This window comes from Carcharodon carcharias, chromosome 9 (assembly GCF_017639515.1).
Source record: "Carcharodon carcharias isolate sCarCar2 chromosome 9, sCarCar2.pri, whole genome shotgun sequence".
Classification (NCBI taxonomy): Eukaryota; Metazoa; Chordata; class Chondrichthyes; order Lamniformes; family Lamnidae; genus Carcharodon; species Carcharodon carcharias.
Window position 1 is genome coordinate 86,853,362 of NC_054475.1, and position 23,693 is coordinate 86,877,054.

General features: G+C 41.9%; 1 protein-coding gene across 8 annotated transcripts in view; it reads right to left on the reverse strand.

Moving 5' to 3' along the window:
* The window catches only part of med12 (mediator complex subunit 12), a 205,234-nt gene that overhangs the window by 166,374 nt on the left and 15,167 nt on the right, over positions 1–23,693 (reverse strand). For 6 of the 8 annotated variants that reach the window (XM_041195243.1, XM_041195237.1, XM_041195238.1 and 3 more), the window contains exons 2-7: positions 20,047–20,151; positions 15,555–15,746; positions 8,200–8,359; positions 4,727–4,902; positions 3,343–3,453; positions 2,522–2,794 (exon numbers count right to left, since the gene is read on the reverse strand). In XM_041195243.1, coding sequence (XP_041051177.1) covers positions 2,522–2,794; positions 3,343–3,453; positions 4,727–4,902; positions 8,200–8,359; positions 15,555–15,746; positions 20,047–20,151 — 1,017 coding nt within the window. Of the gene's footprint in view, positions 1–2,521; positions 2,795–3,342; positions 3,454–4,726; positions 4,903–5,029; positions 5,079–7,149; positions 7,293–8,199; positions 8,360–15,554; positions 15,747–20,046; positions 20,152–23,693 lie in introns of those variants that run through there. The other 2 variants (XM_041195241.1, XM_041195240.1) reach the window with 2 other exon arrangements.

The window sequence follows — 23,693 nt, forward strand, 5'->3', positions numbered from 1 at the left end:
GCATGGGCCCCAGTTATGCCTGTCTCTTTATGGGGCATGTGGAACATTCCTTGCTCCAGTTCTACTCTAGCCCCCTCCCACAACTCTTCCTCCGGTACATCTTCGGTGCTGCTTCATGCTCTCATCTGGACCTGAAAAAATGTATTAATTTTGCTTCCAATTTCCACCCCTCCATCATTTTCACATGGTCCATCTCTGACACTTCCCTTCCCTTCCTTGACCTCTCTGTCTCAATATCTGGTGATAGACTGTCCATCAATATTCATTACCAGCCTACCGACTCCCACAGCTACCTTGACTATAGCTCCTCACACCCCGCTTCCTGTAAGGACTCCATCCCATTCTCTCAGTTCCTTTGCCTCCGTCGCATCTGTTCGGATGATGCCACTTTCAAAAACAGTTCCTCTGACATGTCTTCCTTCTTCCTTAACCGAGGTTTTCCACCCACGGTGGTTGACAGGGCCCTCAACCGTGTCCGGCCCATCTCCTGCGCATCCGCCCTCACACCTTCCTCTCCCTCCCAGAAACATGATAGGGTCCCCCTTGTCCTCACTTATCACCCCACCAGCCTCCACATTCAAAGGATCATCCTCCATTATTTCTGCCAACTCCAGCATAATGCCACCACCAAACACATCTTCCCTTCACCCTCCCTGGCAGCATTCCGCAGGGATCGTTCCCTCCGGGACACCTTGGTCCACTCCTCCATCACCCCCTACACCTCAACCCCCTCCCACGGCACCTACCCATGCAACCGCAGAAGGGGCAACACCTGCCACTTTACTTCCCCTCTCCTCACCGTCCAAGGGCCCAAACACTCCTTCCAAGTGAAGCAGCATTTCACTTGCACTTCCCTCAATTTAGTATACTGCATTCATTGCTCCCAACGCGGTTTTCTCTACATTGGAGAGTCCAAACGCAGACTGGGTGACCGTTTTACGGAACACCTTCGGTCTGTCTGCAAGCATGACCCAGACCTCCCTGTCACTTGCCATTTCAACACTCCACCCTGCTCTCATGCCCACATGTCCGTCCTTGGCCGGCTGCAATGTTCCATTGAAGCTCAACGCAAACTGAGGAACAGCACCTCATCTTCCGACTAGCCACTTTACAGCCTTCCGGACTGAATATTGAGTTCAACTTTAGATCATGAACTCCCTCCTCCATTCCCACCCCCTTTCTGATCCCCCTTTTTTCCAATAATTTATATAGATTTTTCTTTTCCCACCTATTTCCATTATTTTTAAATGTATTTCCATCCATTCTTTTAGCCTATTTCGATCCCTTCCCCTTACCCCACCCCCACAAGGGCTATCTGTAACTTGCTCATCCTCATTTCTACCCTTAATGTCACCTATTAGCACATTTCTTAGCTAATATCACCACCATCAACACCTCTTTGTCCTTTTGTTTATGACGTCTTTTGGCAATCTCCAACTATCACTTGCCCTCTATCCAGCTCTACTTGTCCCACCCCCCTTAAACCAGCTTATATTTCACCACTCTTCTATTTTTCCTTAGTTCTGTTGAAGAGTCATACGGACTCGAAACGTTAAACTGTTTTCCTCTCCGCAGATGCTGTCAGACCTGCTGAGTTTTTCCAGGTATTTTTATTTTTGTTTTTCTTTTGGATTTCCAGCATCCGCAGTTTTTTGCTTTTATCTTATCTTTCCAAAATTTGCTCATTGGCCCCTTGAGTAAGAAAAAAATTAAAATGTGGCCCCTCACGTGAAAAGATTGGACAAGCCTGTTCAATGAAACCCCACGAGCAACATCCTGGGGGTTGCCACTAACAAGAAACTAAATTGGACTAGCCGTATAAATACTGCAGCTACAAGAACAGGTCAGAGACAGGGAATTCTGCGGGCAGTAACTCGCCTCCTGATACCCAAAAGCCTGTCCACAAGGTACAAGTCAGGAATGTGATGGAATTCTGCCCACTTGCCTGGATAAGTGCAACTGAACAAAGCAGCTTGTTTGAATGTTACCTCATCCGCCACCTTCAGTCCCTCCATCACCAGTGGCAGCTGTGTACCATCTACAACATGCACTGCAGCAACTTGTCAAGCCTCATTCAACAGCACCTTGAAAACCCGCACCCTCTAACACCTAGAAGGACAAGGGCAGCAGATGCATGGGAATACCACCACCTGCAAACTTCCCCTCCAAGCCATACACCATCCTGGCTTGGAACTTCACCTTCACTGTCGCTGAATCAAAATCTATACCTACACCACATGGACTGCAGCAGTTCAAGGCAATGGCTCATCATCACCTTCTCATGGGCAATTACAGATTGGCAACAAATGCTGGCCTTGCCAGCGACACCCATTTCCCATGAAATAATGAATGAAAACGTCACAAAATACCATTATGCAGTTTAATGAGAAATCATCTTTTTCTATCCACTGATAAAGCTTATTTTGTTTCATTTGGAATTTTCTTCTAATGAAAAAGATAATGGCTTTTTGGCAATAGCCCAATTAAAGGCAAGATAAAGAAGACTTCATTGTGGACCTACCTGAAGCATGCAACTTAATCCAAACACAACCGGGCGATGCTGCGGACAAATATAAAAATCCATGAACGGAGATTGAGGCTGGTTAGCCCCATTGGTGGGTGGTGTTGGAGTTGGAGGCAAGGCATTTCCAGTGGGTGCTGTCATCACATGGGACTGGTGTCCTCCTGTTACTGCATTGCTACCACTATCCCCAAGCAGCATGGAGAGACGTCGGGTACAGAAGTAAGCCAAGCGTCTCGACAGGTATGCAGATTGCACAAACTCTCCAGAGTACTACACAAGGGCAGAAAAACAAGGAAGTTACAAAGTCACAAACCGTACTGGATGTTAACATCCCAGTTACTAGATCTACACAGAAGAACATATAGTGACATAACACAATAGAGCTACACTAACATTTGTACACTGATAAACGCAACGGTATTAATAGCATTGTCACTGGGATTTCAGGCTAATGTTGGGTACTTAAAATTTTCATGTTGCAATTGTTGAATTATGGAATACCCAATCATATAAGTATAGATTTTATCTTCCGCCTAGAGCTGCATAATCCTGGCGGTTAAGCTATTTGAGGTGGCAAACTAGGAGTGAGTATCACACAAGAAATATACTGATACGTTAAAACACATTGGGTTAAATATCAATTCCCTGTATTGTAGTGGTAGCTGTAAATTGAATAAGCCTTGTGATAGCATGCTAATAATCCTTGCACAGAAATAAAAGCTTGACATTTCAGCTACCAGTTTGTTATTTGAATTTCTTTTAATAAATAATAGGTTCTAACTGCCAAGTGCTGCAGATGCATACAGGAATTTACCCACCTGTAACATTAGTGGGAGCAACAACTTAAGAAGTTCATCCTCCCCTGGCCGAATCTTCTCAAAGCATTCAAGGACCCAGGTCAGGAATTCGTGTCTGTCCAGCATTCCATCCTGCAGCCAAAGCGAGAAAATCAGAGGTATACAAATTAATCTTTTCCACTTCATACTTATACCCAGGTCAGCTTGCTTCATTTAACAGAACAGGTGTTAAAGTCAAAAGGTTGTGAAATTAAGGCCCTCCTCCAGTGCTAGAGCATATGATCTAACTTCTTTTTAATAGAAAATTGGGACTGTGGGCACTGCTAAAACAGCTGCATTCACTGCAAATCGCTATCTTCCCAAAATTATTGAGTGGCTTGATAACCCCTTTAAAAAGGCATGAAGAATTGTCCACACATTGTGGGCTAGAGTTACATATAGGCCAGACCAGGTGGTGATGGCCAGTTCCTTACCCTCCAGAACACTAGTGAACAAGTTCAGTTTTTATGGGCAAAATTATCCCCCCTTCAGGGGGGGAAGTTTAGGAGCAGGCCAATTAAGGCCCGCCCAGCGTGACATCCACCAGGAAGCGCTATGCGCTCCCTGTGCGGGCGGGGGGGGATTCCCTGAGCCAAGAGTGCGCTCTTTCACCCATGCGCACGAAAGAGCGCACTCTTCTCCCTGAGGCTAAGCGCTGCCTCATGGAGATCGGCTCCACAATAAAAAAAATCTTAAAAATAGAAAAAAAAAATTTCCCTGACATGTTCCCTCATGTTACACTGTCACATGAGTTGGGACATGTTCATCACTTTCAAAGACACTTTTATTACATTTTTTAAAACCTACATAAAACCTCATCCTACCCGTGGATGAGGTTTCACGTTTTTTCTAATGCCCGCCAGGGCTCCCGGCCTGCCCGCCAACCTGAAGGTTGGACGAGCAGGTCCACTAATTACTTTAATGACTTGGCTGGCGCACAGCTGATTCTGCTGAGCCCCCTCCTACCTGAAAATTGAAATGAGGCGGGGTGACGTCGGGAGGTCTGCCTGACGTCATCCTGCATCATTTTACATGTCGGCGAGTGGGCCCCACCCCCCGCTCACTGACCGGGAAATCCTGGCCTATGTTAATATCGTAATTTTCATTGTCTTTTGTTTCCTGGCACTAACCCCTAAAATACCAGATTTATTGAATTCAATTACACAGCTTGCCATGGTAGGATTTGAACTCCATGACCTTTGAGATGGAAGGCAGTCTTTCATTATATTATATAAACAAACATAAATCTTATTGCCGTAACTTTTACACCATTCTCATTTCCAATTATTACTGCTGTCCTGCTAAATAAAACTTACAAAGTTCTCTCAGTGACTTTACTTATACATATACAATGTTCACATATTACCTGAAACATGTAAAGAGCCAGTTTTTCATTATATTCCCACTGTTTCATGGCCTGCTCTACTTCAGGGACTGTGGACTGTACTGGGGTCCCACAATTCTGCGTAGACATCAGTCGATAAGACTCAGCAATCTTCTGTAGCTGTTCCCAAAGGTACTTTGTGATGATTTGAGTCCACTCTACAGGAGGAAATTAATGAAGATCAGTGCTGCAAGATTCTTATCTTGGCATTTCTTAAGTCTATTAAAGTCAGGAATAGAATTGCGCCCAAAAGATGCAGAATATTCATCAATCCATGCACTGCACCTTGAAATGACAACATCTGAGTAGAGACCTGACAAGAGGAAGAAGGCAAACTCAAAGTCAGAGTTCCCCCAGCCTAGTCTCGTTTCCCAACTGAAATTTTCATAACATTGGCAAAGGAATGTAATTTTTTTTTGGTCCCAAAAAAACTTTAAAAAAGTACACCAATTGTAATTGTAAAATTGTCAATACACGCTCCAGGGTTTCAGCTGTGGAGCTGGAAGCAGGTCTGCTGCAAAATAACTCATGCTATCTGTTACATAACTGATCATGACATTAAAACTTACATCATAAATCATTGGAATGACAAGAATAGGCATGAAAACCTAACAAGAAGCTTAAAAAATAGCCTATCACCATTGAGCTACCTACGAATTTTACAGGTATATATTCAAACATACATAGATGTTTTTAAAGAAACAAAATGTACCAATGATAATGCAATAAATTGTACTCTGCACATTTGACCACTGCTAAACAAATACTTTTTTTCTTTTAATTTCTTGATGCTTCAAAACATTCTCAGATGAAGAAATCTCAACTGGAGTAAAGCATTGCACTCCCATGTTTCAGTTCAATTAAAACATTTAAGCTCAGCTACCCATTTATACCTAACTGTGAAGCATTCCTTTGTTTAAAAGCTCCATAGCTTACTGTAAGCATTATCATCTTTATATTCAAAGGTCAAAACGATGCTGGATTTCTGAAGGACAGTTTTAAAGGTAAATTTGGCTTTCCCAATCAGGAAGAATTCGATCTTTTCCCATTTACAGCAACCATACCAGGCAGCATGCCACGTGCCTGTCTTTACAGCTCTATGGAGGAGGAAAAGGTAAAGCTTTTCTTAAAAAGAAAGCAGAGTGTAGCAATCTTAACATGCAATGTTTGGAACATCATGGTTTGCCCCGGTCCTCAGTCAAGCTTTGAGCCACTCAAGCAGCTATTTGCATGGTGGAAGACTCAACATTAAGGATTCCACAGGTACAGGACAATGGCAGTACTGTAGATCATGGCATACAAATCAACCCAGCATACAGCCCCATATTTTTGGCACCATGGTCGACACCCCCTTTTCAATTATGAAATGCTTAACTTGTATAAGTAGTTGGCTTCAATTTTTCACCCCAGGAATGCATGTTTTTTTTAACCTTATACTGTAAGTTGGCACATGCAATTGAGGAGGCACATAGTTGCAAAGAAAATGTACAGGAGTATAAGACACACCCACATAGAGCAGACTGTGCATGGCATGGCAAATAAAGAACAAAAACAAGTCTTCCAGCCACTGGGAATGAATGAAGTAAGAAGCTGTTAACTAACTCATCAAATATTGTGCTGCAAGAAAATTTGGTGTTAGTGAAAAGCTGGTGCAAGGATGGAAGGAATCTGCCCTGAAGGTGCCCAAGGCTAAATGAGCCATCAGAAAAGGGACCTGCCATTGATCTGATCTTAAGAATGTACTGGAATGGGTCCTCAAAAATCGTTGAAATGGTTACATCATCACCAGAAATGCAACACGCATACGCAAATTTAAGTGAGTCAAATCAAACCCTAAGCCCAGCAAAAATTTCAGAAATAATCAGTGCTGTGGCAGAAGACCAAGATTGCTCAGAGACCACCAAAAGACCTTGATGCCAAAATTACCAACTTCCATCAATTCATCAGACAGTGACAAAAACACAAGTACCCATTCAGTCACACCAGCAACATGGATGAAACGCCCATGAGCTTTGATATGCCCAGCACCTGTTGGAGTAGAAAAGTTCGAAAACGGTTCTAGTGAAGAGGATTAGACATGAAGAGACAAGATTCAGTGGTATTAGCCTACATGGCCAAAGAAACAAAATTAAAGCCTATAGTCATTTTCAAAGGTAAAGCCATGTCAAACGTCAAGGAGTCTTTTGTGCATATCTATGACAATGGTTGAATGGACAAGGATGGAGTGAAGTTATAGATTGATAACATGTAGAATAGGTGTCCTGTCGGCCTATGTAAAAAATGCAGCTTATTTGTTCAGATCCCATATAACCAATGAGATCAAGAGTCGCCTGCGAAGAAATAACACCCACATTGCAATTATACCTGGGGGCCTAACGTCTGTAGCTCAACCTTTGGATACATGCCTTTCAAGCCTTTCAAGGATCATGTTCGCACCAAATGGAATAGGTGGATCGTTGACAGAGAAAAAGCCTTCACAAAGAATGGAAGTATGCTGCCCCAGTTGATGTTTTGTGTGGTTTCATTATCAAATCATGGGATGCTATTCATGTACCAAGTGTCGTCAGATCATTCAAAATTGAGGAATATCCAATTCCGTGAATGGAGAGGAAGATGATTTGTTGTTGAAGGATGATTCTGAAAGTGAAAGCACCACATCTGATCCAGGATGGGATCCTTCTGATGATGTCATAGCCAAAGTCAGAATGAATTCAATGAACGCTTTACGGCAGACACTAAAGACAATAAATTTGACAGCCTAAAATGCTTTGATTGTGGTTGAAGGTATCTTTGCACAATTAATTCACTCAATAAACCATGCCACATTCATTTAATATGAATCACCAGTATTATGCTTTTTTGTTCACATTTCAAAATGACAACCACCCACACCAGCAGTTCACATTTTATACTCAGCATATATCGATCCCCGTTTCTGGAAGAATTTCTGCAAGCTTCAAAGGCTGGCTTATGCACCGTGATCCATGGTAATTTTTTTTGACTTGGATTGGGGAATTTCATAATCAAAATAGCTTCCCCCAAAGGTATTTGAACTATGCGGATCAGAAAGGTCAAATGGGTGGTACAGTTGATCTGGAAAGTAAGCGCATAATTATAAGTGAAGAATGCATCAACACTCACTGTGAATAATGGCTGCTCAAGCAAGGTACCAAAGGAGAAAATACCTCAGAAAGATGAAGCTGCCTTCAAGAGAGGAGTGGAGGAAATAAATTACCGTGAAGAAATTAACTTACCCTTGAACTGCTAATATACAGATTAATGGAGTGCAGGTCGCATCTCCACCATGCTGAGCTTCTAATATGAAATCAAAACAATTTTTCTTCAAAAGCTCTTACCAACAAAATTTTATTCTGGGTACGAAAGGCAGAATCCAACCTATCAAACATGTTTATTCATACTGCAAACCTACAAAACACTTTTTTTGTTAACCCTACCTATACATGGGTCTATGACGTGGCGTTTCTTCATCTTTGTTTCAGTGATAGCAGCATAATAGGCACATGTCATTTTTATCAGCCAAGCAGCTCTCATTACTGGCACTGAGTATTTGGCTAGGTATCCAAACACTTCTTCCTTTTTACTAAATATCGGCACCTGAAGAATGTAAAAAAACAGATAAAGTTAGGTAAATCTTTAATTCATGAGATTTCAAACAAATTGAAATATGACCATATAAAAAAATGAGTGGCAGGTTAGAGATGGGGTGGTGGTTTTCAGAGAGAAAAAGTCCAGGAAGGGATATTTTGAGGAGGGGGTGACAAGGTGGGTTTGAAAGGAAGGGGGAGAAATTCAGCATGAGGCCCCAAGATGCATTGTTGGGTGGTCAGAATGTTAGTATGAACATGGTGAAAAAATTAGAAAGTAAGTTACATGGACAAGACAGTTCAAAGAGGTCAAGGGTGGATATAGGGAAAACAATTTGAAAATGCCATAGGTTCAGGACTAGACTCCACCTTGGGAGAGGTTTGGCTGGTGGATAGGGGAAAGAGGGATGCAGCAACTGAACAGTTGATCTCAACCTTAGGAGTACATGATCTCCTCGTATTTGTTGTTGGAGGTGCAGGAGACAGGGATGTAATGCGATGGTTTGTAGTGGAGAAAAGGACCTGGAAGTTATAAAAGCAAAATGCTATGGATGCAGATCTGAAATAAAAACAGAAGGTGCTGAAAAAATCCACCAAGTGGGGCAGCATCTGTGGAGAAAGGAACAGAGTTAACATTTCAAGTACAATTTGATTCTTTTTCGAAACTGCAGACAGTTGGGAGTTACATTGGTTTTCCAGGATCATTCGGGAATGAGATGTGGATTTGATAGAAGAGAACATGGACCAAATGCATATGACCCAGCCAGAAGTGGCGATGAATGACCCGCCAGATATGTTCAGTATGCCCCCCTTGGACTTGAAGAAGTGAAGATGGGGTTATACTAATGGATTTACCAGGATCAGAAAGTAAGGATTTTACTGGAGAGAACAGCACTAAAGAAGGAGATGAAGGAGCGCTTAAGCAGCTCAGCAGTACAGAAATATCATAGTGAACGGAGGGCAAAAGCTAGAAAGTTAAGTGAAAATGCAATTGTTAAAGAGGCTGGGGCAGGGCGGGGGTGTGGTGGAGTGAGATTTTCCCAGCAGTGCAAGCAGAAGGAAGTAGGGTGGAGCTGGGGTAGGAAATGTGGGTGACAGGGGCCACTTTGGAACAGATGAAAGGTCATCGATCTGAAACCTTAACTCTATTTCTCTCTCCACACATGCTGCAAGACCTGCTGAATATTTCCAGCCCCTTTTGTTTTTATTTAACTTAGGAACAAGAGTAGGTCATTCAGCCCCTTAAGCTTGTTCCTCCGTTTAATTAGATCATGGCTACATTATAATTCAATTATATTTATCCATTTTCACTCCTTGTCTCTTGATACCTTACCCAATAAAAAAAAACTGCGATTTCAATTTAGAAAATTTTAACTGACCCAGTATCAACCAGTCGTTTGGGGGACAGATAGGGGTATGGAACTAGCTGAGTTGCTCTTGCATGGAATTGATGGACTGAATGGCCTCTTGCTGTCATGTAACCATTATATGATTCTATATTTCCACTGAACAGAGAGAAAGTGAGATGATTAAATGCTTGGATGAGAAGGTGCTAGAAGAGATCAGTTAGATCAAGGTATCACTGGTAATAAAGGACCACAATGCCACAGTGGCAGTTTGAGTGGTGCAAGTGGTAGAAAGTACAGATAGAGAGACTCCAGTAATAGAAAAAATGTCACCACTGCAAGCCAACTTCACTTAAAACATGAGGTCACTGGAATGGTTCATAATAAGGTCATGGAGAGCAAGGGTATTAGCAGAGAGGCGCAGTGATTGTTGATCCACTGGCAGAGGCCTAAGGATCTGTGGTGGAGTGAGCGGGACAAGAAGGAAGGCTGGCAAGGTTATCTGAGGTGGAAAGTTGGCAAGAGGAGGAGATGAGTCATTTGGGGTTGCTGCTCATAAGGAGGTGGTGACGGATGCCTTAATAGACCCTTCAGGAAACACAAAGGGCCAAAGAACACAGCTATAGGTTAGCCAATGGGAATTCAAGCCTGGAAATGCAGCAGGAGAGTAGAAAAAGAATAGAGATAATCGTAAATGGGATTCGAGGAGGCAAAGTACCCAAAAGGGGATAAAAGAAAGATGGCATGACAGAGCAACAGGAGAGAAGGCCCAAGAGAGGTTGGAGAACAAAGGAGTAGGAGGGGGCAGGGGTTTAAAAGTAATGGTCCATAGGGGCAGTCAAAACATGCATACAAATCGGCACAAAGGAAATCTGAATTAAATAGCAAAGTTTAGAGTAATTTGGGAAGTAGAGTTAGTTGGGGCCTAGCAGTTATTCTGTAGCAGAGGAAAAAGTTAGCAATTTGTAGACCGGAAGTGTTCATGGACATTAAGATTTATAATATATCATTGACTGACTGGCAGATTACCATGGAACTGCTCATGGCAAGTCAGGGAATATGCTGTTTTATTACAGTATCAACAAAATATGATGGGTATTTTAATTACAGGAACTATGGCCACAAATTTACCAGGTTTTGAGCGATAGGCAGGGAGGCGAGAGGGCCGGCAAAATGGCTTAGGTGCTGGGAATGTGCCTGACATCTTCTTGATGCCATTTCATTTTGCTAGCAACAGGAAGATTGGTAGATGTGCCACCTGCGTAGGCTAATTAAGGGTTACTTGCAGCCTCTGCGGGCACTTTACCCACATCGGGGGAGCCTGCCACTGTGTGAAAAGCCCACCAGTGAAACTTGGCAGCCTCCCAGTGGGCTCAGGGAGGCAGGTGTCCTCGTATTTGGGCACTCCATAGCCAAAGAAAGGGCTCCTGGCAACAATGGCTGCCCCTACAGTAACAGCACTGCCTGTTCCTAACGCCACCCACCACACCTTCCTGCCCCGCAACACCCAAACCCACACCCCATCCCAAATGCAGAGTCTCACCTGCTTGGTCCCAGTGTCTCCCAACCTCACTTTTTGAGGGAGCCTCAGCCACTAAGGAGCTTTCTCCTCACAGTTGCAATGTTCACTACTAGCAATAGCACTGCTGAGGCTACTGTCCTTAATTGGGATGGCGCTGGGAATATGCCTTCCCTGGTACCTGTGCCGGCCAATGCAGGGTGGCTTCCTGCTTTTGGCCCCGACAGTGGGACCAGCCACAATGGCAAAATTCAGCCCTGTGCATGACATTCATAGGAAATAACTGTGACAACTAAGAAAAACTCCTTGCGATATGTAAGAATTTTAATATCCCTCGGGTAGGAAGGAAAGCCCCATTAAGTTTCAATTTTAGTCACATTGTTGTTTACAGAATGCTCTTATGGTATTTTGCAGGTTTTCTCAGCCATCAACCTGTCTACTTTGAGTGAAAATGTTGAGTGATATCAGTCACAGGACCTGTTTGGAAGAAAGGAGAGATCTCTTTGGCAGTCTCAGACCAACCATGTGGAAATTCTCTTAACTTTCCCTCCAAGCTTCTGATAAAGTGTTATTTAAATTTTAATACCTAGCAGATGTTACTTACCCATAAGCTTGTTTTTCTTTATAGACACATAGTAGAGGAGCTGTGATGCTACTGGGTGTGTATGCTAGAGACCACCAAATAGTGGGAATGTTTTCTTTATTCATTCATGGGATGTGTGCGTCACAGGTTAGGCCAGCATTTACTGGGAAGGTGTTGGTGAGCTGCCTTCTTGAACCGCTGCAGCCCATGTGGTGCAGTTACACCCACAGTGCTGTTAGGGAGGGGAGTAGAGAGAGAGATGTGGGGGGAGTTCCAGGATTCTGACCCAGTGACAATGAAGGGCCGGCGATACATTTGCAAGTTAGGATGGTGAGCAGCTTGGAGAGGAACTTCCAAGCGGTGATGCTCCATTTGTCTGCTGCCCTTGTACTTCTAGATGGTAGCGGTCATGGGTTTGGAAGGTGCTGTCTCAAGAACCTTGGTGAGTTCCTGCAGTGCATCCTGTAGATGGTACACACTGCTGCCACTGTGCGTCAGTGGTGGAGAGACTGAATGCTTGCGGATGGGGCGCCAATTAAGTAGGCTGCTTTGTCCTGAATGGTGTCAAGCTTTTTGAGTGTTGTAGGAGTTGCACTCATCCAGGCAAGTGAAGAGTACCCTATCATATTCCTGATTTGTGCCTTGTAGATTATGGATAGACTTTGGGGACTGAGGTGGTGAGTTACTTATTGCAGGATTCCTAGCCTCTGACCTGCTCTTGTAGCTACCGTATTTATATGATTAGTCCAGTTCAGTTTTTGGTCAATGATAACCCCCAGAATGTTGATAGTGGGGGATTCAGCAATGATAATGCCTTTGAACGTCAAGGGGCGCTGATTAGACTCTCCCTTGTTGAAGATGGTCATTGCCTGGCGCTTGTGTGGCACAAACGTTACTTGCCACTTGTCAGCCCCAGCCTCGATACTGTCCAGGTCTTGCTGCATTTGGACACAGACTGTTTCAGTATCTGAGGAGTTGTGAATGGTGCTGAAAATTGTGCAATCAGCAGCCAACATCCCCACTTTTTACCTTATGATGGAAGGAAGGTCATTGCTGAAGCAGCTGAAGGTGGTTGGGCTGAGGACACTACACGGAGGGACTCCTGTAGAGATGTCCTGGAACTGAGATGATTGACTTCCAACAACCACAACCATCTTCCTTTCTGCTTGGTATGACTCCAACCAGCAGTGAGCCTTCTCCCTGATTCCCATTGACTCCAGCTTTGTTAGGGCGCCTTGATTCTACACTCAGTCAAATGCTACCTTGACGTCAAGGGTGGTCACTCTCACTTCACATCTGGAGTTCAGCTATGAGGAGAGGTTGGATAAATTCAGATTGTTCTCACTAGAGCGACAGAGATTGAGGAGCAACTTGATAGAGGTTTACAAAATTATGAGTGGCATGGACAGAGTAGATAGTCAGAAGCTTTTTCCCAGGGTGGAAGAGTCAATTACTAGGGGACATAGATTTATGGTGAGAGGAGAAAACTTCAGAGGAGATGTGAGGGACAAGTTTTTTATGCATGGGGAAGTGAGTGTCTGGAACTCGCTTCCAGAGGAGGTGGTGGAAGCAGGTACGATAGCGGTGTTTAAGAGGCAGCTTGACAAATACATGAATAGGATGGAAATAGAGGGATACGGACCCCGGAAGTGCAAAATGTTTTAGTTTGACAGGCAATATGATCAGCGCAGGCTTGGAGGGCCGAAGGGCCTGTTCCTGTGCTGTATTTTTTTTTATTCTTTGTTCTTTTGTCCATGTTTGAACCAAGGCTGTAGTGAGGTCAGGAGATGAGTGACAGAAAAACAAGCTTGCAGGCAAATTACAGAATGATGCATGAACTACAGGGTAATGATAATGGGGTAACTTCGATTGTCCAAATCAGGATTGTCCAAATAAGTGTAAAGGGCAAAGTGGAGGAGAAATTCCTAAAATGTGTGTTTTCAGTCCAGTGAGGCAGAGATCAGTATTTGATCTAGTTCTAGAGAATAAAGTGGGAAAGGCGGAGCATATTTCAGTGGGAGAGCATTTGAGGAACAGTGATCATAATATCATTAGGTTTAGTTCAGTTATGGAGAAGGACAAAGTACAACAGGTGTAAAAATACTTAATTGGAGGAAGTCTAATTACAGTGAGTTGAAAATTGATGGGTTGGGATAAAAAATTGGTAGGCAGAACAGTAATTGTACAATGCGAGGCCTTCAAAATGGAGATGACTCAGGTATAGAGTAGACATATCCCCATGAAGGGGAAAGAAAGGACATCCAAAGCTAGAACCCACAGGACAACCAAAGATATACTGGTTAAAATGAGACAGATAAAGAAAGCTTATGAGAATTGCAAGGTTAATATGGTAGAAATCAAGCTAAATATAGAAAACAGGGTGAAGATCTAAAAAAGGGAATAAGAAAGACTAAGAGAAAACGAGAATAGATTAGCAGAAATTATAAAAGGGAACACAAAAGTCTTTTATAAACATATGTGGTAAAGGAGTAGTCAAAGCAAGACAGGACCAAAAATGAGACCTTCTTGCAGATGTAGACAGCATGGCTGAGTTGCCAAGTGAATAATTTGCATCTGAATTCAATCGAGAAGATGCTGTCAACATAGCAGTAAAGGAGGAAACAGTAGTTATCATGGATAGAATAAAAATAGATAAAGCAGAGGTACTTAAAAGATCGACAGCCCTAAAAATAGTCATCCCGTCCAAGGGGCTTCATTTATGTGGAGAGACTGGAGAAGCTGGGGCGAACAGTCTTAAGAGCAGAGAAGATGGAAGAGATTTTGAACACCTCTTATCAATTTTAATGGAGTACCTAAAGAGAAACTGTTTCCAGTGGCAGAAGCATTTTTAACCAGGATACACAAATTTAAGATGACAGCTAAACAACCAGAGGAGACATGAGGAATTTTTACCCCCCTTCGGCAATTTGTTGTATTCTGGAATGCGCTACATGAAAGGATGGAGGAGGCAGAATCAATAGTAACATTCAAAAGAGGAGTGGATAAATAATTGAAGGGAAAAAACTTACAGTCTGAAGGAGCTGTAGAGTGGTTTAATTGCTGGGCAGCTCCACCAAAGAGCTGGCACAAGCAAGGTGGGTTGAATGGCCTCCTTCTGGGCTGTTTCATTCTATGTTTGCTGCATGAACAAGTTCTCTATCCTTTCTGATTTCTGTGACCTTAAATCCTTGCCAACAGCAAACTGTACAAGCTAAGTCTGCCTGCTTTTTCTCCCTCCAGTTCTAATGCACTCTATGGTCCATATTATGTCGGCACTCTTCAAAGCAGCTGAATAGGTACTGGCTGATGCAGGGATAAGATTCAACAGGCCATTCTCCTATCCCATTCCAGTGATTAAAAACACTAAGCTTAGTGTGCTCATCAGCATCAAATTTGTCTAAAAATAAAGCTGCTGAATTAAATGTTCTGATTGAGACAGAAGCCTGCAGACACCATTCTATTGTGTGCATGTGCAGGAAAATAGATTGTATAAAGGGAGTTACAAGAAAAAAGTGTCAATGATTGGTTTAGTGTCACAATTACAAAACTGAATTTTATTAGCAGTTAGATAAAGGTACTATAATTTGGTTATATTCCAACCGCTGATCTACCTTACAACACAAAACTGAGCATTGTTATGGGACTGCAATTAAACTTATACCATTGGGGGAGCTGGTAGATGAAAATTTGATTATTATGAGACAATTACATCCTTATAAGCTTAGTATGGAAAAAATGTGGATCAAAAGAAACTTACCTTCTTTGCAAGCTGGGTTAATGGTTTGGTTCCAGACAGATCAGTAAACCAGTTATGTATTGAAGGTTGGGAACGAGCTGTGACAAGCCAGAAACTGTCCTTTTGATTAACCTGAGGTTTTCTTTTGCCGGTATCTGGGAATGTATTACACCGCAACTTTTCGGCAATTATACTGCTAAAGTAGGAGCTGATCTGCAACAAAATTCAACAGAGACATGAGTGGATTGAGTAACACAAGCTCTTACTGCAACATTCACTGATTTGCAAATTTACAACAAAAAGTGGCTGTATATGTGAAGGTCTAAACGCAAATATAAAAACTTGTTAAAATGTTTCTATGAATCTAAAATTAGTTTATATTTGAGTCTCCTGCCTCTAATGCTGTATTTTTTTTTTCCCTGACTCTTCTTTCAGCTCCTCCGCACTATGAGTCATTCTTCAACCAAAGGGCTCTGCACTATCAACTCCCAGGTAGTTGCCTATGATGTTAAACTTATGACTAAGTATGGGAGACCTGCCCAACTTGAATCGTCATTCCAAATTTCCCTCCTTCGTTGGTGGTTCTATTACAGCTTAGTTGGCTTGGTAGTGCTTTCACTTCTAGGTCAGAAAATTGTAGACCAACACAAGGACTTCAACAAATAATCTACACTGATGCCCAAGCACAGTATCAAAGGTGCTAAGCTGTCAAAACTACTGTAAATCCAAGATTCAGTCCGCCTGGTCAGATCAAGATGAGTGTTAAAAATCCTGGAGAACTATTCCAAAGGAGCAAAGAATTCTACAAGTATCTGGTTAACATCCCATCCTCAACCAACCTCTCCAAAAATATTTTACTTGGTCATTCATCTCATTCTCATTAAAGAGGCCTTGTGTTCAAATATTGCTACCCTGTCTGTTGACATAACAGTCACTGCACTTCAAATGTAAGTTATCACGTGAACCAATTCACAATGTTTTTATGTGATATGTTATATGAAAGCAAACATTTTATTTAAATCAGTAATTTGCCAAGGGACAAACCACTGAGTCTAACCAACACAACATCACATTGTGCACCTTCGGTACACTTAACCCACTAGAACACCAACTCATCTGTCCTGAACAAATGTCACAAAGTTCCCACAAAAGCTCCCTCCATCCTGTAATGAGACAATAAGGTGTGGCACATTAATTCTGAGCCCAAAATAACTACAGTTAAAAGACTTAATTTTTTAGTACCTTATTTCATCCAAAACACTTCAAGTAACAATGAATGACTTTGAACTGCAATAACTATTATGCCAGCAAATTTAGCAGCCATTTCATTTTCAATAAAATCCTACAAACAATAAAATTAATGTGTAATTAAACTGTTTTTTTCCAGAAAGTTCGTTGGAGGAATTTTGATCTGAACACGAGAACTGACTGCTCTTCAAATAGTGTCATTGGATCTTTAAAATTCATCTGAACCACTAAAATAAATATTGCACTTCAATTTAACATTTCATCAGGTTGGCATCTCCTGCAATACAACACTCATTCAAAATTTTGCACATTGCCATATCCATTCCAATGCTGAGCTTTTTCTTTGCAGTATTAGAAATGTAGATCACATCTCTATTAATTCAATATATTCAACATCAAAGCAATCAAAGATCAGTTCTTATTACCATAGAAAGAATTCTTCTTTGCTGCAAAGTTTTACACATGTCAGATGGATCACCTTGATGGGGAAGGAGGGAAAGGCATCCCTGCCTCTTGTGGTTCAGGCTCAGATTTTGCTATGTTTATCAGATTTGAATGCACAACCTTATTGATCACAGTGAATGGCATGGAATTGAACAAGTGGCTTATGAAAGCAAAATTGTCCCAAAAAGTATAATGTCAATCTTGAACATTTTGAAAAGGACGCAAAGAGTGGGAGAGACTTCAGTTTGAAAAGAGCGCAGAGAGCAGCGAGGCCTTCAGTTTAACTTCAGGACAGAGAGGTTAAAACAGCGAGACTTTGGGAGAGAGGGGTTAAAACAGCAAGACTCAAGTAGGTGTAAGGGTAAAATACAAGCAAGGGTCCATATTCTATATAATTAAGGTATGCCTGGGGAGCTCAGTCCCGTGATTTGCAAATCCCGCACTATGTGGGAAATCCTAGGCGCTCCTGGCGGTCTGGATGACCACGAGTGCAGGAGGTGTCTCCAACTGCAGCAGCTTGAGCTCCGGGTTTTGGAGCTTGAGCGGCAGCTGGGGGCACTACAGTGCATTCATGAGGCTGAGAGGTTTGTGGATAGCATGTTTCAAGACATGGTCAGCCCACAGCTTAAGGAAGTGCAAGCAGCAAGGGGAGTGTGACCGCCAGACAGAAGAAGGGGACCAGGCAGGTAGTGAGGGCATCCCCTGAGTGCATCTCACTTGCAAACCATTTTTCGGTCTTGGAAAACAGTGAGAGGCCAACCAGAGCCAAGGCCATGGCACTGTGGGTGGTCCAACTGCTCAGGGGGTTGGAAGAAGTGTGAAAGGGCAATATAGGTAGGGGATTCATTAGTGAGGGGAGCAGACAGGCGCTTCTGCAGCCATAGACATGACTCCATGGTGGTATGTTGCCAGAGTCAAGGATGTCACGGAATGACTGCAGGGCATTCTGAAGGGGGAGGGTGAACAGCCAGAGGTTCTAGTCCATATTGGGACCAATGACATAGGAAGAAAGAGAAATGAGGTCCTGCAAGCAGACTTTAGGGGTTAGGTAGGAAATTGAAAGTCAGGACTTCAAAAGTAGTAATCTCCGGATTAATCCCAGTGCCACACAGTAGTGAGTAGAGGAACAGAAGGATAGAACAGATGAATGCATGGCTGGAGAGATGGTGCAGGAGGGAGGGCTTTAGATTCCTCGGCATTGGGACCGTTTCTGGGGGAGGTGGTCTACATGGACTTTAGCAAGGCTTTTGATAAGGTCCCTCATGGCAGGCTGGTCAAGAAAGTAAGAGCCCATGGGATCCAAGGCAAAGTAGCACATTGGATCCAAAATTGGCTGAGAGGCAGGAAGCAAAGGGTGATGGTAGAGGGATGTTTCTGCAACTGGAAGTCTGTTTCCAGTGGGGTTCCACAGGGCTCAGTGCTGGGGCACTTGCTGTTTGTGGTATACATAAATGATGTGGACTTAAATGTAGGGGGTATGATTAAGAAGTTTGTGGATGACACAAAAATTGGTAAGGGGTAAATAGTGAGGAGGATAGCTGTAAACTGCAAGAGGATATCAATGGACTGGTCAGGTGGGCAGAGCAGTGGCAAAGAGCAGTGGCAAATGGAATTCAACCTGTAAAAGTGTGGAGGGCTGACAAGGCAAGGGATTACACTATGAATGGTGGAAACCTGGAAAGTACTGAAGATCAGAGGGATCTTGGTATGCATATCCAGATCCCTGAAGGTAGCAGGGCAGGTGGATCAGGCGGTTAAGAAGACAAAAGGGATACCTGCTTTTATTAGCCAAGGGACAGAATACAAGAGCAGGGAGGTTATGTTGGAACTGTATAAAACGCTGGTTAGGCCACAACTGGAGTACTGTGTGCAGTTCTGGTCACCAAATTATAGGAAGGTTGTGACTGTACTGGAGAGAGTGCAGAGAAGATTTACCAGGGTGCTGCCTCGGCTGGACGATCTGAGCTATGAGGAAAGATTGGATAGGCTGAGGTTGTTTTCCTTGGAGCAGCAAAGGTTGAGAGGGGACCTGATAGAGATGTATAAGATTATGAGGGGCACAGACAGGGTGGATAGGAAGGCATTTTTCCCATTAGTAGAGGGGTCAATAACCAGGGGGCATAGATTTAAGGTAAGAGGTAGAAAAATAAGAGGGGAGTTGAGGAGAAATCTTTTCACCCAGAAGGTGGAGTCTGGAACTCTCTGCCTGAAAGGGCGGTTGAGTCAGAAACTCTTGTAACATTTAGATATTCACTTGCATTGCCATAGCCTCCAGGGCTATGGGCCAAGCACTGGAAAATGGGATTAGTGTAGTCAGATCTTTGTTGACTGGCATGGACTACGATGGGCCAAACAGCCTCCTTCTTTGCTGTAAACGTCTATGAGTCTATCTTACGTTGGAATGTTTGTACAGGTACAGTATCTCAAAACCGGCAACCTCGGGACTGAGTCTGTGCTGGATTTTGGATCTTGCCGGCTTTAATTACAATTAAAATTCATGCATGGCAGCTTTTAAAATGTCATGTTTTTGGATATCGCTGGTTTTGGATAACTGGATTTGAGGCACTGTACCTGTATTTTGTTTACATTTCAAATTACAACATTCAAAAGTAGTAATGCACACTTCCCTAATTATCAACTTTAGTTATATCACTTTTCTATTACTGACCCCAAACTCAGTAAAAGGTTCTCAGTTATATCATTTACATCTTAATATTATCAGGTTCTCCATCATAATATATACTCCCTGCATTGTACAGCCCCAGTAATGAAAGTGGGATGTACTCAGAGCATACTTTGATCAACAATGATAGCCTCTTACCTTGCCAGGATTGAAATTGACATTTTTTGCACTACCATGTTCATCCCCCGACACTGCAGGTTGATTGTTAAAGCCTTGCTTAACATTCAGGGCTGTCAACTCATCCTAAAACAAGGACGAACAATTAAGTAAAGAGTACCACAGCCTACAAATACGCACAAAACACACTCTTTATTATTGGCTTATAAATTCATTGAAACTACATAATTGACCTGAAGGAACAATTTTTACTGCACAGAGACGATCTGAATCAATTTATATTTCATTTCAAAATTCCATACTGTACTAACTTTATAAAATTATGAAACTTTTGAGTATGTCGATTTGGGAGCCCAAAAAAAATTCAAAAAATGGATCTGAGTAGAGACTATTCAGAGACACTTTGGGCTGGTTTCAAAGTGAGCCAGAACAGTTCCAGGGCCTTTCCATCCGTTGGCTCACTGGCCTACATTACAACAGTGATTATACTTCAAAAGTGCTCCATTGCTGTAAAGTGTTTTGGGACATCCGGTGGTCATGAAAGCCTTTACACAAATACAAGATTTATTTTTCTTTCTATCGTGCTACTTTTGACCTGGTCACAAGAGTTTCAAATTTAACTATTCTTCGTCTGTTGGATCTTGTGTGATTAGCAAAAGATATTCATATACCTTTCATTTTTGTTCTTCAGCTAACTTACTACCTGTGGGTTTTTCTGCTAGATAATTGTTTTAAATGGAATTGTTTTTGGCCTTTGGCTTGGCTTCAATACCGTCACTGTATCCTCTCTGACAGTCACAAAATTTATCCACCCATCCCATGTTAGAGATCACAATTGAGAAGTAGCTCAGGAATCCGTTTCACACTAAAATATTAGTTAAGTTCTATATGCTATTTTTATTTTTGTTAAGCTCAAAAGCTAAATCCAATATTGAAAGACTGTCAAGAATGCACATGCCAAAGGATATTGCAGCCAAGCTAGCACATATTTACATTTAGATTTATCAGCATAAGCTGGTGACTTAGTCTTGTCATTTTGGTGGCTTGGTTCCTTTTATGTTATGCTGATCCTAATACACCAATACTTTTCTGTATGACTTGAGACAATAAGCTACAAAAGGAGATGAAGAGACAGAGAAAGGTCATGGAGGAAACATTGTGAAAGCCTTTTAGTTAAACTTAAAAGACTATTGTAATAGTGCATGGTCATGAGTATCAGGTTTATTTAATCTTAATAAACATCAAGCGTTTGACTCAATGTTCAAGAAATCATCCTTGAAACGCAGACATAGGACTACAGCCTTCGGTTTCAATATTTTTTAAAATCACATTCCTAACATCCAGCCAATCCATTCCAGTACATAACGTTTCTTCAACTAAATAAAAACTATCCTATCCCTAACCTGAAGTCTAACAAATAAAATCTCCAGAGGACCATTCTTGGGTTGCGGGAGTAAAGACCAGGTGGTGTCCCAGGTCCTGTCACAACAATACTGAAGGGAACAAACTTGATGTTACAAACTAATCATGTGATCCAATGTTTATTAATGAGAAGAATGTTATGTTTGGACAGACATTTTTGAAAAATTGCACTAATACATTTATAAATTCTTTTTTGACCTCATCAGTATGATCAAGTACTTACAAAATTGTAAAGGTTATTTAGGGCAGGAAGTTAGACAGTGAAGGGTTACACAAGGCAAGTATCCCATTTCAATAAATTCCACTTAACACATGTATGCGAGACATTGTATGTCCACTTCAAATGCAATCATTTGATTTCAGTATTTAACAATTTTGAATAGTTATCCAATAAGCACTAACTCACATTAATGCAGTTTTCAGTTCTTAGAAACTTACATCATAGAATGAGATCAAGTGGCCCATCATGCCTGTGCTGGCTCTTTGAAAGAACAAGCATGCTTAGCCCCACATCCTCACTTTTTGTAAATTCCTCACTCCAATTATATCTCCAACTTGTTTTTAAAATTATTTTTGGACTCAGCATCCATACCTTTTCAGGTAGAGCCCAGATCCCAACAATGAATAGCGAAAGACTTTCCTCATTATCTTCTACATCTTTTGCCAATGATTTTAAGCTATAGCTTCTGTTTATTAACTCACTCAACAGAGGGAGTAGTTTTTCTCTATCATACTTCTCATCATTATGAAAAGCTGTGTCAGGTCACCTTTTAACTTCTCTTCCAAGAACATGCCTGACTTTCCCTCATCCCTGCAAGCCTCTTTGATATCCTTCTTATGGCCTTCACATCTTTCCTGAAGTGTGTTACCCTGTATTGTCCACAATAATCCAGTTGAGACCTAACCAACGATTTATAAAGTTCCAGCATGATCTCTATTTTTTAATAATCTATGATTCTAGTTATAGACCCAAGTAACCCATATGCTTTTTAAACCATCTTACCAGCTTGACCTGCCACCTTTTAAGGTTGTGTGCGCGTGGGCATCAAGTTATCTCTGTTCATCTATGCTTTTCAAAATCATGCTATTTATAGTATACTGTCTTTCCACATTAGTCCTCCCAGAAGTACATCACTTCACAGTTCTCTGCATTGAATTCTATCTGCCATATCCCTGCCCATTTCACCACCCTCTGCCATCATGAAATCTATAACTATCCTTTATCACTATCAACTACGCTACCAAGTTTTGTAACATCAACAAACTTCTATGGTGTTGTGCCCTCAGCTCGAGGCTAGGGTAATTATCAGAATTGCAAAGAGTCATGAGCCTAAAACTGGCCCTTGATGAACTCCAATGCAAACCACTTCCTAGCTTGTAATACATTCATCCAACACAACTCTCTGCTTCCGGTCACTGGTTGAATTTCATGTTCATACTGCTACTTTCCCCTTAGTCTCCAGGTTTTCATTGTTTTAAAAAGCCTCCTGTGAGACACTTGGTTGAATGCTTTCCAAAGGTCCATATACACACAATACCTAGTACAATATCTTATAACCTGATCTGTTACCTTAAAGAATTCTATCAAGTTAGTCAGACATAATTTGCCTTTAACAATTCCACGCAGGTTTTCTTCATTCACACATCCTTCTAAAATAAAGTTATTTTGTCTCTGATAATGGTTCTGAATAACTTCCGCACAAAAAGTGTTAGGCTGACAGATTGGTATGATTTCCTGGTTTATCCACCTTCCCTTTCTTGAATAGTGGTATGATATCAGTAATCCTTCAGTCCTCCAGCATACTCCTGTGTCCAATGAGGCTCCAATTAACTATTTTACTTTAAAAACATATTCCTCCAGTAATGAGATCAGAATTATAAATTTGAAGAGGGACTACTCCAAATGTGAAGCTCCAGCATGTTTCAGAGCTCTGATTATTAGTATCATGCTGTGCTAAGTCAAATCTTTAATCAACTTAGTCTTACTTTTTTCATTTATTTTCCTGAATTTACACAACGTCAAGTAACTCGATGGCGATTCATTCACTACTCACTCGGATACCTTTTTAACCTCTGATGTCACTTGGCACCATGAATCTTAAACAATTTACCATTTTATTTGTTCCCAACAAAAGTATTCTCATGGAAAAACTCAGCATGTCTGGCAGCATCGGCGGAGAAGAAAAGAGTTGACGTTTCGAGTCCTCATGACCCTTCGACAGAACTAGGTGAATAAGAAAGGGGTG